This window comes from Microcaecilia unicolor, chromosome 11 (genome assembly GCF_901765095.1).
Source record: "Microcaecilia unicolor chromosome 11, aMicUni1.1, whole genome shotgun sequence".
Lineage (NCBI taxonomy): Eukaryota > Metazoa > Chordata > Amphibia > Gymnophiona > Siphonopidae > Microcaecilia > Microcaecilia unicolor.
The window spans coordinates 140,909,093-140,925,317 of NC_044041.1; the positions used below are offsets into that span (position 1 = coordinate 140,909,093).

General features: G+C 45.2%; 1 protein-coding gene across 1 annotated transcript in view; it reads left to right on the forward strand.

Moving 5' to 3' along the window:
* The window catches only part of CLASRP (CLK4 associating serine/arginine rich protein), a 1,081,767-nt gene that overhangs the window by 694,336 nt on the left and 371,206 nt on the right, over positions 1 to 16,225 (forward strand). Inside the window, exon 13 of the mRNA XM_030217938.1 lies at positions 4,414 to 4,653. Within this exon, the coding sequence (XP_030073798.1) occupies positions 4,414 to 4,653 (240 nt within the window). The remainder of the gene's footprint in view (positions 1 to 4,413; positions 4,654 to 16,225) is intronic.

Here is a 16,225-nt window from a genome sequence, read left to right on the forward strand (position 1 = left end):
TCCAGCCTCCTAGACCCATTTTGTTATGTTCCTGGGTTTTACTCTCGCACAGTATTTATATAGTTTCAGGTTGATTAGTATTTTGAACTCACCATTGCGAGTTCCAATTGTCCTGCTGTTTCGGTGAGCCTGCAGGCTAGCGATTCTTTCAAATGAGTATGACATGGCCTGCTTGACCTCGGAGAAAGCAGGTATTCTCTAAGGACACCAAGTCATTCATTCTCACATACCCTCCCTCCTTCCCTTGGATTTTTTTTTTGTATAGTTTGTTGAATTTCAAGTCTCCTCCAGCTCCTCATTGTCTCTCACTAAATCAGTTCAGTTTTCCTCAAGTTTCGCATCTTGCAACCACTCTCTTCAATATTTTCCTTGCTTCTCTTCCTGTTCTGAATCAATCCTTGAGCTGCAACCCTTATTGCTCCAATAGGTGGTTAAATGGCTAAGTGATAATCATCTTGTCATCAACACCACAAAATGTGAGTCATCAATTTTCTCACACCATTGGTCAGTGTTTCTATGCTCATTTTCAAGAGGTCTGTTTGTGTGCTGGGGATAACTCTAGACTCTTTGCTCTCATTCTAGCTGCAAACTAACTGTTCTTTTTTCGCTGTTCATTGTATTAAGTCAATTTGTTCCTACCTTTCTTTTGACCGTTTGCAGACTTTTATCTTCTCTTATCAACTACTGCAATGCCATTTACAATTTACAATAGGTTTACAATTGTGCTCTATCAAACACCTTCAACTGGTACAGTCCATCGAACTGCTTCCAGCACTTTTCACCGTGATCGTGTTTTTATTTATTTATTTATTTATGACATTTATACCCCACATTAGCCCGAAATAGACTCAAGTTCAATGTGTCTTACAAACAAAGTGAATAAAAACATAATAATGTACAGAATATAACACAAATTACAATAAGTTCAAGAAGCAAATTAATGCATGTGCAATTTTCTGTTGCTGAAGTCTGAACACTGACTTTCTGTTCTGCCTGTAACATAGTAAGTGATGGCAGATAAAGACCTGAACGGTCCATCCAGTCTGCCCAACAGTCACACTCATTATCAGTTCATGATTAAATCAACAATGAATGTGATATTATATACTTGATCATGGTCTCTCTTTGGTGTTTCTGGGACATAGACCGTAGAAATCTACCCGGCTATGTCCTTATGTTCCAGCTACTAGAGTTGCTGTCAAATCCCACTCTAGCCTATCTAAATCCATCCATAAAAGTCTGCCTAGCACTGTTCTCCATTCCAGCTACTGAAGTTGCCATTGAAGCTATTTCCAGCCCATCCTAAACTGGATTGTCATATACAGATCACAGACCTACAAAGACTGCCTGACACCGGCCTTACTTCATCACAGCTGGAGTCACCATCTAAGCGTTACATATCCGCATTTTTTTATACCATCCATTTTCTAATTAGAGACCATCTGTGTTCATCCCACAACTTTTTGAATTCATCACCGTTTTTGTGTCTACCACTTCCCTCGGGAGGGCATTCTAGGCATTGACCACACTCTCTGTGTGTCACGTCTGTGGTTGTGACCCCTCTCAGGCTTACCTTATTTCTGGGGGTCAGCTTCTGAGCTGGCTTCTGTCTGTCCTTTCTGGGTTAGTTCTGTCTCAGTGTGTTGGCTGCTTCCAGCATGGCTCTGATTGCTCCTCTGTGCTGCACCTGTGTATGTTGAGCCTCTCTATGCTTCAGTATGCTTGCTGCCTGCTTCTTGGTTTCTGCTCCCCTCGCCCTCTGGTGGCCAGAACTGGTGGCTGCCATAGACTGTCTTGCTGTCCCAACCCGTTCCAGGCTTCAGCCCAGTCCGGTCCGGATCTTCCAGGCTGCCAGACTTGTCTTTCTTGTTTGTGCCTGAACAGCACCCGTATCTGCCTAGAGATTGCTGCAGCTGAGCCTCAGCTGTTGATGGGCATTATTAATCACCTAGAAACTTCTGTGTTTGCCTTTGCATCGTCTAAGGTCCCTGGTATGTTAGAGTGCTCTGTGCACTTCAGCTTAGTCCAGTTCTAGTCTGAGTTTCTTGCTTGTGTCTAGTTAGCTTGTGTATAGCTTATTCTTGTTAGTCTGCGTGTAGCTAGTTTTGGTTCTATTTCTTTTCCTAGTCTTGTCTCTAGTCTGTATTCCTGTCTTGGGGTTCTTTCTTAGTGGCTGCTTGGCAGCTTTCAGTATTGCTCTGCTTCCTGCCTGTATTTCTCAGCTACTGGAGCTCCAGCCATAGCCCTGCACCCCTGTCTGCCTTACTTTGGTCTTAGGTGCCTGTGGGCACTTCTGAATCCTGATTCCTGGTGTTCCTGCCTGCTAGTTGCAGTACCAGTTTTCCTCCAAGTCCTGCCGACTGCCTGCACCTGGGGGCTCAACCCCTGGGGAACAGCGGCTATGTGTAGGTGAAGCCTAGGTCCAGTCTGGTGTGTTCCTGTCCAGTGTGTTCCAGTTCAGTGCGTACCAGTCTGGTGCGTTCCAGTCCGGGGTTCCAGTCCTGTTTTGCCTTGTCTCTGGTTTGGAGGTGATTTTGCCTGCCACTGCCGCTCCACGGCAGTGGTCCAAGGGCTCACAACCCAGTGCTTCCGGGAGAAGCGTGACACCGTGAAAAATAATTTCCTGACATCACTCCTAAGTGTACTACCCTGCATCCTCAGTTTATGCCCTCTAGTTTTACCATTTGTCCTTCTCTGGAAAAGATTTGTTTCTATATTAATACCTTTTAAGTATTTACACATCTGTTTCAAGTTTAAAATACTTCTTTTGGCCTATTGAGCCCTTTTTACATATATGCCCTCCTATTTTGCTGATCATCTTTCCTTTTGTGTGCCTGCCTGTAATCTTTGCTCATCTGTGGCCGCCGTGCTTTGTTTCCTTCTGCTTTCTTGCCTTTGCCAGGACATCTCTCACAATACGGCCTTCACCTATCTTGAAACCCGCTCTTTGTTTTTCCTTTCCTCTAACTACCCAGCGGCAATCCTTCTTTGTTAGGTTTTTTTAAAAAAGGTGAAGACTTGGCTGTTCCAGTTAGCCCATTCCATAGACGTATAGCTTAGTAACTGTACCGTCTGCTTCCTTTCTTCATTCTCCTTTTGTGCTCTGACAGTGTGGATCTGTACTTGCCTTCTCCTTCTTCATCTCTGCAGCTCCTTTTCTGTCTTTCTCCTCCCTCCTCTTTGAAAACCGCTTTGCTTATGTCTTCAGCACAAAATACGGTATACTAAATTCCTGCAAAATAAATACAAATGCATACATGCCAACATACATACATTGCACTCCTGCAGATATTTTAGACAAGACTGTGCAGTGAAAGTTCCTTTTCTGAAGTAACACTGGAATTGAGCATATCCTGAGCTTGACACTTTAATTCTGATCTGTGTTCTGTGTAAAATGTGGTTCCACACATACCATATACACACGCTGTTATATAGGCATTCCCACGGAGAGAGTTACAATGTATTCAAGTAGTTTATAAAATATGCAGAGTTCACGCACATGTTTACACCAACTTTGGAGGAGGTGTTAACGTGTTTTGTCAGCATTTGCATGTTTTGTATATAAAAATCACTTTGCCTGTACCACAGAAAGTCAGTATATCAAATTTTCCCCTTTCCTTGGACTTGTTTTTGGATCCTATTATATAAAGCTGCACAGGTACCTGTGTTGCTTTTATAAAAGGCTTAAAGTGGGTGCCTTTTTGCTACTTGGACATAGGTGTCCTCTTATGAAATTGCCCCTCAATGTTCCCTGTGGGAAGGGATGTTGATGAAGGCATAGAGTGTGGAGGTCTGTGCCTGGGATCCTGAGGCTTAGAAGGCTACTGGGCAGCCTATTAGGGAGCGTAGAGGAAAGGGAGGTCTATGGTACTTAAACCTTTGACTACCTAAGATCACTTTTAGGGTAAGCAGAAATATGGCAGTTTCTATCCTTTCCCAATAACTCAGTGTACTACTTTCCTCATAGTGCTGTAAAGCATCTTAACCAGTCCACAGTTCAGTGATTCTTCATTGCCTCTCTTTACTGAGGATGAGCTTTAGTCTGACCCAGGAGGAAAAGAAATGGACTAGGGACCCATGTGGTCTACTGTTTTCCAAAATGTTGAGAAACCTGCTGTTCACTTCAGGTTGGGCTCCAAGGTAGCCCTCATATAATGTGACCTCTGTAGGAAAAGAACATCTTTTAAGAGCTCAGTGGCTTCACAGGGCACTTCAGGAATGGGAGGCTGAAGGCTAAGGGAATACACAAAAATGTAGAACATGAGAGCAGAAACAGACCATGTGGCCTGTTCAGTCACCCTTATTGAATAAAAACTGACAGCTTTGTGCTAGGTTTCCACATTTGGGAGTGATCCAAATCCCTTTTCCTTTCGATACGCTAATGTTGTTTTTTTTCTTTTCTTTGTATTCCAGGAGGCGCACCACTTCCTCCTCGTCTTCCTCCTCCAGCTCCCGGTCCAGCTCCCAGTCTCGACGAGGCATTGGGCATCGCAGAACCAGTCGCTACTCTCGCTCTCATTCCAGTACAAGAAGATACTCCAGGTCTCGCAGTCAGAACCGACATTATTCTGATGGAGGATCCAGGGATGAACGTCGACGTTCCAGATCTTATTCCACAGACCGCAGCCGCCATTACTCCCATCGTAGATCAAGGTAATGGGAACTGGAAATAGGCAAGAGAACACAGCCCCCAGCACAAGGCTAGATCTTTGAAGGAGGCAGCAAATTCTGTCCTCATTTGACAGAGCTATGACTGGAGCATTGATTAAAAAGGTTCTAAAATCTCACAACATTTTATTATACTTCTTCCCTTTTATATTATCAGAAGTGATAGACTCTGGCCTGCACAGAGCTCAAGGTAGCAGGTGAGTCTTGACCCCAGCGTTAGAGAGTATTTGAGTCATAAATAGTTATGATGCAGAACATGAGATGGAAAGGTTTAAATTTTGGTAGACGCAGGAAATAGTTTGAAATATTGAGAGCACACACTTTTTCCATCTAGCTACCAATAGCATGAATGATTCTTGTCTGAGTGGCATGAAAATGCCAAAATAATTGTATTACATTTTTTATTTTATTTTTTTTGTTTTAGTTTATATGATGCAGAACATAATTTTCTAAATATCCCCACTTTGGTGCATTTATTTTTTTTCATGAAACCACCCAGTTATGTGTTTTCTAATGAGTTCTGTTTAATTAAACTACAATTTAAGGTTGCTTTTGTGGTTTCCAACTTGATTTGTGTCCTTTCCATTCTTAGAAACACACAGATTTCAAGTTTTATCTTTTGTGGCTGTGTTCTGCACCAGAATCATTGCATTAAGCAGCAACATTTTTGTTGTTCTTGTTATTGAGGAGTTTGATTTTGCTGTGGCTATTTTTCCTCGATTTTCCCAAGGCAGACGAAGGTCAGCAGCTTCAAGAAGTGCATGCAGTGCAGCTGCATAATATTGGACACACACATTTCACACAACACATAATTAAAGTGTTGTCTGTTGCTGGGAAATATAGATAATGTGACTAACAATAGTGGAGTTCAAAAGAGATTTGTTCTTCTTCCTGAAGGAAAAGTCCATAAGAAATTATTAGCCACATCATGTTGAAAAGAAGGTGTGTCAGAATGTTATGCTTACTCCCCACATAGCATCTTAATTCATGTGCCAATTTTTGTTTGACATCTTAGATAAGGTAAAAGATGTATCAGTTTCTCCTTGGTAAGCTGACCTTAAGGTACTTGTGGTGAGGGGTGAAGAGTGTAGAAAACACATGGACAGATGAACCCGTGATGAATTTAAGAAGACATTTAGAGATTCTGCCATGAGGAATGACCCTCACAGACTTGCATTGCTGCATTCCTCAAAACTTGAGACTGGATGTGTACTGCAAGGGAAAATCTCTTTGAAAATAGTTGAGGCAGTGATGGGTCTCTGCAGCTGCTTCTAACTCGCTCTCTTCAGCATATAGAAAGAATTTGAGGAGGTCACGTGACACCACGATCAGGAGTGGTCGCTGATAGCTGTGCTCCTGCCTACTCATATCAAATCCCCTTGATAGTAGCGTTTTTGACCCTAATTTTCCATCTCCAACAACTCGGACAAGACTCCTGATCGCTAAGGAACGAATTGCTTGCTTTTCGTTAGACGGTTTCTTAAAGGACAAGTCCATAAACCACTACTAAATGGACTTGGGAAAAATCCACAATTCCAGGAATAACATGTATAGAATGTTTGTACATTTGGGAAGCTTGCCAGATGCCCTTGGCCTGGATTGGCTGCTGTCGTGGACAGGATGCTGGGCTCGATGGACCCTTGGTCTTTTCCCATTGTGGCATTACTTATGTACTTATGTACCACAGACCATGGCTGCAAAAGGGCCCTATAAAGAAAAGGACAAAACCAGACCACATGAAGAGAAAATGGTGGCCCCTACGAGTCCTGTTACCTCCACGATAGGATCGGGCTGGGTGGCAGAAATGGCAGTCAAAGTTACAGGGGTCATGAAAACTTTGTTGGGCAAACGTTTAACCCTATTGACTCCAAGTTGGAACAATTGCACAGTAATATGGAGTAACGATTGGACAGCATTCCGAGAGAGTCACAGGGACCTTGAGGATAGAGTGACTAAAGTAGAGGACGTACAATCTCGCCTGCAAAAATTAGTGGCCACATATGAGGATAAGATCGAGGATCTGGAAAACAGATCCAGAAGGAGCAACCTTCATTTCGTGGGTCTGGCAGAAGAACAGGATTTTTGGAATCCTGGCTGCCTCAACAATTAAAGCTTCTGGGCTGGCTACGTGTTGAAAGGGCCCACCGAGTGAGTCCGCACCAATAGGCGTCCTCAAGGCACTGAGTAGTCATCTGCCGCCTGTTCAATTTTGCCCATAGGTCTGCCATCTTGCAGGCTCTATGCGGAGGGAAGGAACTTCTTCAGCAGTGGCGGCGCAGTGTCGGAGGTTTTCACCTGTCTGCTCACATCTTTTTGCCCCCCAAATCTGTTTCGCCCTCCAGTATCCTGCTAAGCTGAAAAGTACTTACCAGGCAGAGATCAAGGTATACACATCAGTGGACGAAGGCAGAAGTTCTTAAACACACTTGACTTACCAACCATCCGAGGAGAGAGCCCAGATCACTGACCTTCTGCAGAGTCTGCTTACATAGATATTGTATGGATACAAAATCTTTGGCGAGGCTCCTATTATAGTGATTCATGGGAACTGGTTGTCAGGTCTCTTTTTTGCTGGCAAGCAGTAGAGTGAAAACTGGGAGTGCAGCAGAGGAGATTTGATCAGTTTGGAGGAGCTGACTGTACATTGACTTTGTGTTCACTCATTTCACAGAGGAAAGGAGAACGAAAGCAAAAAAAGGAGGAAGAAAGAACTTAATTTTTTTCCCCCAATTTGAGAATACTAGGAGGGCGCCCGAGTGGGTGGACTGCCTTTGATGTTTTCGAGTTGTGGAGAGGAAATGTATGTATGTTTGGGGTAATATTTTTACAGTGGAGAGATTTTATTGGGGTTTGGCTGGTTTGTAACCAGACTATAACTTTGGGAATGATATTTGTGAGACAGAGTCAAGTTGTTTAATAAAGGTTAATATCTGTTTGATATTGTGGGGTTTGTGTTGGGGAAGGCATTGAAATGTGACCGGTTCTATTTAGGAACATTTACCTGGGAACAGGGGAAGGTTTGGGGAATGGGGAATGAGGGGAAGCTTGGGGGGTGGGGGGTTGGGTATGGACTGGAGGGAAGATCCTTCAGGCTACTTTCTGTTTGTTATTTGGACTTACAGGGAGGAGGTCAAAGGCTGGGACTGCCTTTCTCCCTCTTTGTTAATTGGAGAATTGTGGGAATTAAATTGCAAGAATCATTGCTTTGGTAAAAGTTATTACTTGGAATGTAGGGGGCATCCACTCCCCCATTAAACGCTCTAAGGTTTTGCAGCAGATTCAGTGCCTTAAAGCGGATGTTGCTGTTTTGCAAGAGACACTCCTTAATGATCTGGAGCACGCCAAGTTGATGAGGTGGTGTGTAGGAGACTGTGTAGCCAGCTCGGTGGGAAAGAAGGGTGGGATGACCATACTGTTTAGAAAAGGAGTAGCCACTCAGGTACAAGGTGTAAATAAAGATACTGGGGGGAGGAAGTGACATCACTGACCGGGATGGCAGCATAAAAGCGAAGCTCCGTCGGAGCTGTTGTTTGATTATATCCCGTTGATTTGCCGACTCCTTGAAGTCCCAGATAAAAAGGGAAGGCTCCTTGTGCTATGCCGCCGAAAAAGAGCTTGGAGAAGTTCCTTTTTTAGGATGGCGCAGAGCGAGAAGATGAAGGTGAGCATGGCGGGGCCTGAACCTAGGAAGAGCAAGATGGCGCAGATTCCCTTGGAGGAGGAGAAATAACACCTCGCGGATGCTGTGGCAGAGAACAGCGAGATAACTAAATTGGATGTTGTGGGGTGGTTCCAGGACCTGAAGGCGGATTTGGCAGGGGTCCGGAAAGATGTGCAGAACGCCCTGAAAGATATTAGGGCGGAAGTTCGGGAACTCGGTGCACGCTTTGGCGAGGTGAAGGAGGGGATGGTGACTATCAAATTGGATATGGGAACCCTTCGTCAGAAAGTGTATAAGGACAATTCCAAATTGCAGCAACTTAAGGAACAGAGAGAGGACCTAGAAAACAGGTCGCAGCCTAATAACCTGAGATTTAAAGGAATTCCGGACCTGGACATATTTAGCAATTGTGAAGCAGTGATACGGGAGTTGTGTGGTTATATCTTGACTCAAGAGGATAACAATCAGTCGGTGGACCTTCGCATACAGAGAGCGCATCGAGTTGCGGGTCTGCAACAAAAGTCGAACGCGAGGGACATTGTGATTTGTTTTGCGAACTTTCCCACAGAGGAGAAGATCTTGAGCAAAGCAAGGCAGCAAAAGGAGATCATGTGGAAAAATTATAAGATTTGGCGTGTATCAGGATCGGGCAGGGTCAACTTTGCAAAAACGTAGATCTTTTTGGGAAGTTACGGAGTTTATGAGATCAAAGGGGATTTGCTACAGGTGGCTTTTCCCATTTGCGATGTGGCTGACGGTGGAAGGGAAATCACACAAAGTCAGGACTCCAGAATAGGCCTGGTCTGCATTGCGCGCTTTGGGGTGTAGTGGAGTTCCGGCCCAGGCAAAGCAATCAGTTGCCGCTATAGAACCTAGGGCAGGTTCGGCCTGGCAGCTGGTGGTGGATCGTGGAAAGAAGTCCAACAAGCATTCTTCATGAAGAGAGAAGATTTAAGAGGACTGCTGGACGATTTTTTTTTTTGATTAACTAAGAACAGTATACAGATAAGGAGGAATTTAGGGTGTGAGCTGGGTAGGGAGTTTGGAGGGGTGGAGGGGCAAGAGTCTCTGAAGAGGATGGGGGTAGTGGATGCATGTTGAATGGCTGTGAAGGGGGAGGAGGAGAGGATAAGATGGATGGGACGATGGGTGTCAGGCCTGTAATTTGTGGGATGGGGGGGAGTGGAAGGAAGTCTGGTAGGAGGGCAGAGATGAATGAGTGCGGTGGAAAGTGGGAGAGAAGAGCTGGAGGGTGGTTAGGGGATAGATCAAGTAAGATTTGTGTCTCCGGAGGAGTGGGGTTGTTCCTCGAGGGATGGCTGATCAAATGTCACAGAGATCAGCACAAGGGATGGGGGGGGGGGAGAGGGCGAGGGGAGGGGAGGGGAGAGACATTGTTGGTGGGTTCTTGGAATGTAAATGGGAAGAGGAGTAGAATCTTTAAGGAACTGAGTAGATTGAAGTGGGATGTGACATTATTGCAAGAAACTCATTTGAGACCAAGAGACGCGCATATGTTGCGTCGTAGGCCTTTTCGGGAGGTTGTAGTCCACCAGGGAAGAGGACCCAAAAGGATGGGGGGTGTGGCCATTTTGATAAGACAGGACTGTGGGTTGGTAATTACACAAGAGTTTTGGGATTCTAGCGGTCGCTGTGTGGCCATTAGAGGGTTGATGCAGGCCAAGGAGCTGACACTATTAATATTTATGCCCCAAATGTGGGTCAAAGGGTTTTTTTTCCAGACATTGAAGGAAGAGCTTAAGGGTTTTGTTGGAGGGCAAGTGGTGGTAGGAGGGGACTTTAATGTTGCCCCGGATGCACGGTTAGATCATTCGGGGGGGGGGGGGGGGACACCAGGTTGGGCCCGGGAGGAAGGCATTGTTACAGTTTATGAAAGAACTGGAAGTAGTGGATAGTTGGAGGTTGTTGCATGGAGTGCAGCGGAATTAGACCTTCTACTCCCATGCAGCACAATCATACACCCGCTTGAACGGGTTGTGGGTGCATCGAAATAGCTGGCATATGGTGAGGGAGGCTGAGATAGAGGTCATTCAAATTTCGGACCATTCTCCAGTGTGGATCAGGCTCAAGGGTCTGGGTCAAGGGGAGCGTAGGAGCCAGGTGGAAGCTAAATGATTCCCTATTGGGGGATGAGAAAGTGCGGGAAGAGATCAAGTTGACTATTCATGAGTTTTGCCGTTTTAATGATAATGATGAGGTAACAGAAGCAGTACTGTGGGATGCACTGAAGGCGGTGGTGCGGGGAACACTGATAAAGTGGGGGTCGTGCAGGAAGAGGGAAAGAGGACAGCGTTCCCTGGACCTTCGCACGCGTTTTGTGTACTTGGAAAAATTGCACAAACGAAACCCCTCATTTCAGGTATGGGAGGAACTTTAAAAAGTTAGGGGGGATTTAGATCAGTTGCAGATGATGGAAGTGGACTTTGAGAACTAAGCTTCAACAGCAATACTTTGAGTTCCCTAGTATATCCAGTGCAATGCTAGCAAGGTGTTTAAGGGCCAGAAGAGTTAAATCACTTATCCAAAAGATGAAGTACGACAGGAGAGGATGGCATTATGCTGATTCTGAGATAGCAAGCTGCTTTATGAAGTATTATCAAGATTTGTATAAGGCCCCGGAGGAGGAAATGGAGGTGGCCATAGGTAGATATTTAGATCAGGTGCAATTACAGCGAATGAGTGAATCAGAGCGCAGCTTGGGGAACCCATTAGGTTGGGTGAAGTGCAGGGGTGATTAAGAGGCTTCCAAATGGGAAGGCTCCCAGGCTGGATGGGTATTCAGTGCGGTTTTATAAATGTTTTGTGGGTGAACTAGGGGACCTTTTGGTTTGGGTGGGGAATGGTGTATTAGAAGGTAATGAGTTTCCCAAATCTATGTTAGAGGCAGGGGTAACTTTCTTGCCTAAACCGGGGAAGGACATAGCGGTGTGTGGCTCTTACAGGCCTATTTCTTTGTTGAATATAGATGCAAAGATAATGGCCAAAATTTTTGCTAATAGGCTGGAAAGGGTTCTACCAAAGCTGATTCATAGAGTCCAGTCGGGGTTTGTGCCTGGGAGACAGGTAGGGGACAATATAAGGCGCACCCTCCACTTGATCTGGGAAGCGCAAAGAAGAGTACCTGGTACAGTCATTGGCCATAGATGCAGAAAATGCCTTTCACCGAGTGAACTAGGGATTTTTGAGGGAAGTGCTGAACCGGATGGGGGTGGGAGAAAAGTTTAGCACCTGCTTGGCAGCCTTATATAGGTACCCGAGGGCCTGCCTTAATATTAATGGAAGTTACACCTCTTTCTTCCCTATTTGTAGAAGAACTAGGCAGAGGTGCCCTTTGTCATCGCTGCTATTTGCGATATATATTGAGCCTCTAGCGTCTCCATCCAGATTTACAGGGTATAAAGGTGGGGGATGGGGAGCACCAGATTGCTTTGTTTGCCGACGATGTATTACTGTATGTGGTGGATCCGGGGCGGACGCTGCTTACGATATTGAACATTCTTTGGGAATTTGAAAAATATGCAGGCTTGAGGGTTAATATGGATAAGAGTGAGTTGCTGGGGGTCCCTTTGACTCATGGAGAAGAACACAGCTTGAGAGCCAAGTTTGCTTTGAAATGGGCAAAGAATAGCATCCAATACTTGGGGATTCAGATACCCAGGGATTTGGGTAGAGTGTAAGGTCTGAATTATGGGAAAATAGTGGATCAAATTAGGGTGGAGTTATCTATTATTATTATTATTTATTGCATTTGTATCCCACATTATCCCACCCATTTGCAGGCTCAATGTGGCTTACATTGTTTTGTTATGACATTGTCATTCCAGAAGATCAGATACAGTTAGTAGTGTGTAGAGATTAAGTAGGGAAGAAAGAGGAAGTGATTGGGCAGGTGATAGTAGAAGTGGATTTTCATAACTGGTTGGGTTGGGAAAGTGAGTTAGTGAAGCTGTTAGTTCTCGTTGTAGGCCTTGTTGAAGAAGTGTGTCTTCAGAGATTTGCGAAAGTTATTTGTTTCGACAGTTGATTTCAGGTCTGTGGGTAGAGCATTCCATATTTGCGTGCTCGTGTAGGAGAAGGTAGTGGCATGCATCAGCTTGTATTTTAGTCCTTTACAGCTGGGGAAGTTTAAATTGAGAAATTTGCGGGATGTTCTTGTGGCGTTTCTGGGAGGTAGGTCCACTAGGTTCAGCATGTAGATCGGGGCGTCTGCGTGGATAATTTTGTGTACAATCGTACATATCTTGAACGCAATGCGTTCTTTAATTTGGAGCCAGTGCAGTTTCTCTCTTAGGGTGGAAGGGCTTGTGGTTATCTTGGTGGGGACGCATGGCAGTGGTGAAGATGAATGTGCTGCCTAGGTTGTTGTTTTTGTTCCAGTCCTTGCCGGTGGCGGTCCCGAGGCAGATACTTAAACAGCTTCAGGGCCACATGTTACAGTTTATTTTGGGTGGCAGATACCCTCGATTGGCCAGACACCCTCGATTGGCCAGACGGTTATTATGGGGGGCGCCGGAACGGGGGGGGAGCGGTACCTAATATCGAGTGGTACTATATGGCAGCTCAGCTGAAGATGAAATTGGACTGGGAGAGAGGGAAACTCAAGCCAGCAAGCCAGGTGGAGCAGTCATATTGCCCGAATCGAGCATTGAGCTCGTCTCTATGGACAACAAAACAGGTGCTGATGGGAAGACATAATCCATACACAAGACATTTAATAGGGTTTAGGGTTTTGGGGGGAAGTGCGAAGGAGATGGGGACAGAGGGATAGGGTGTCCTCTCTTGCGTCCTTGCGATGGGAACCTAAATTTGGGGCAGGGAGAGCAAATGCAACATTTAGGAGGTGGGAGCAGGTAGGCTTATCGAGTTTTAGGGATGTGCTGAATGGGGGTGGGATGAAGAGTTTCGAGACTTTGTGCTCTATGTATGCCCTTCCTGCAGGAGATGTTTTCTCCTACATACAAGTACAACATTTTGTGGGGACTTTGGGATGGAGGGGGGAGGCACCTCAAGCGATGAAAAGCCTAGAAAATTTGTGGATGATGTTGAAAAAGGTGCCCAGACCCATCTCGGTGATGTATAAATCTTTTCACGGATGGGATCCCCAACCATTTGGGTTCGAGGGGGCATGAGAGCAGGATCTCCATTGTAGCTTTACTGATCCAGAATGGGAAAAAATTTGTGGGGATGTCCAAAAGGCTTCTGTATGTGTTTTGATGAAGGAAAATGCATATAAGGTACTCACTCGATGGTATTACACACCTGAGAGATTGGGGCGGATGTACCCGGGTACGTCAGAAGCATTTATTTATTTTTATTTATTTATTTAGATTTTGCTCACACCTTTTTTAGTAGTAGCTCAAGGTGAGTTAAATTTATTTATTTAACACATTTATATCCCACATTTTCCCACTTAGTTGCAGGCTCAATGTGGCTTACACAATGCCATAGAGGTAGTCTCCGGTTCAATAATACAAATACAAAGTATAGTAGTAAGCATGTAAGAAGCATACGTATAAAGCAATAAAGAAATAAAGAGGCGATGGTGATAGAAGTCTAGTACGGTCCATATTTTGCTGTGTTGCAGGAAGTAGAAAGTTAATTTGGGTCATGGGGGTAGGCCTTCTTAAACAAGTTGGTTTTCAGTAGTTTCCTGAAGTTAAGATGGTTATGGATAGATCTCACAGTTTTGGGTAAAGCGTTCCACAGTTGTGAACATTCAGGTACACTGGATATTTCTCTGTCTCAGGAGGGCTCACAATCTAAGTTTGTTTGTACCTGAGACAATGGAGGGTTAAGTGACTTGCCCAAGATCACAAGGAGCAGCAGTGGGATTTGAACCGGCCACCTCTGGATTGCAAGACCGGTGCTCTAACCACTAGGCCACGCCTCCACTGTTGGAGGTGTGGGGGGCAGTCGGATACATTTTTACATATATGGTGGACTTGTCCTAAGATAGTTCCTTTTTGGCAGGAGGTTATGAAAGCCTTGGTGAAAGTGATGGGTGCATCTTTGTTGTGCAGTCCCTCGGTGTGTCTTCTGGGTATGCATGATGAGAGGGACTGTTGGGAGCAGTGCAAATGGATGAGATGGGGGTTGGCAGCAGCTAAATGCCTCATAGCGCAGTACTGGAAATCTGTGGGATTCTTAGAGCTGGTTTGCTTTGGTAGCAGTCTGCCTGTGTTCTAAAACTTTTCGTACTAAACTGTTTGAGGGACTGAGGCTGTTAGAGCCCTAAAACTTTTCTTCTATAACTGTTTGAGTATATATCTTATCTAACACAAACTTTAAGAGAAAAAAAGAACACACTGTTCTTTCTTTTGCTGTGGGTCTATCGTATTCCTTAATCTAAAAATTGCTAGTTTTACAATTTTGGACTAGAAGGTTTTTCTTTAAATTGTATTGAATTACTGTGCTTTTCTCTACCCAGTGAAGTAAGCCATTTCATTTGCATTAACAGATAGAGTCTAGCGGGCACTGCAGGATCTGGTTTTCGTTTCCCCCCCCCCCCCCCCTCCCCTTCGCCCACCCTCCCCTAGGACAACTTTTCATTTATAGCAGGTGCTGTAATTAGGCTGATAAGCTAGGAGTGCTCTTACATTACTATACATTACCATTAATTACCATTTAAGCAGGTAACACAACAGGGATAATACAATATCCTATATAAACTACAGAACCAGTGGAGGAGTGGCCTAGTGGTTAGGGTGGTGGACTTTGGTCCTGGGGAACTAAGGAACTGAGTTCGATTCCCGGCACAGGCAGCTCCTTGTGACTCTGGGCAAGTCACTTAACTCTCCTTTGTCCGCCGCATTGAGCCTGCCATGAGTGGGAAAGCGCGGGTACAAATGTAACAAAAAAAAAAATAAATAAATAAAGAACACTTATATCTTACTAACATTCTTAATGCTATAGTTACTCGTATAAGATTTAAAAACACTAAGATAGAGTCAGCAGTCCAGCAGCGGGAGGGATGCTACCCAGTCTTTTGCATTGAGTGCCACATGTATGATTATCTCCCAGTTGGTGTGAAGTCATATGTATGTACCCGGTGCAAAGAGCTCCTAGCTCTCAGAGAGCAGGTCCATTCTCTCAAGGCTAGAGTACAAGACTTGGTAGAGAGGAGGGAGATAGAGCAGTACATAGATGAGACCTACAGGGATGTTGTAGAGAGGTCCCACCTCCAGTCAGGTAGCCCCTGTGCTACTTCGGAGGAGAGAGGTCTCCTGGAAGGAGAGCATTCCCCTGGTGAAGTAGGAAGTACTCCTGTAGCCAGGACCTGCCCACCAGAGGATGTATTATCCTCTCGCACCGAGGATATGTCTCCAATTACAGCCCACAGGGGAAAAGATAGGACCGCTGTTGTAGTTGGTGACTCAATCATTAGGCATGTAGATAGCTGGGTGGCTGGTGGACGTGAGGATCGCCTGGTGACTTGCCTGCCTGGTGCGAAGGTGGCGGACCTTACGCGGCACCTAGACAAGATTTTAGATAGTGCTGGGGAGGAGCCGGCCATCTTGGTACACATGGGTACCAACGACGTAGGAAAATGTGGGAGAGAGGTTCTGGACACTAAATTTCGGCTTTTAGGAAGGAAGCTCAAATCCAGATCCTCTAGGGTAGCATTTTCTGAAATACTACCTGTTCCACGCGCAGGTCCCAAGCGCCAGGAAGAGATCCGGAGTCTCAACGTGTGGATGAGACGATGGTGTGGGGAAGAGGGTTTTGGATTTGTCAGGAACTGGTCAGCATTCTGGGGAAGAGAAAGCCTATTTCGATCTGATGGGCTTCACCTTAACCAGGGTGGGACCAGGCTGCTGGCGTCAACTTTTAAAAAGGAAATAGAGCAGCTTTTAAACTAGAAACGGGGGGTGGGGG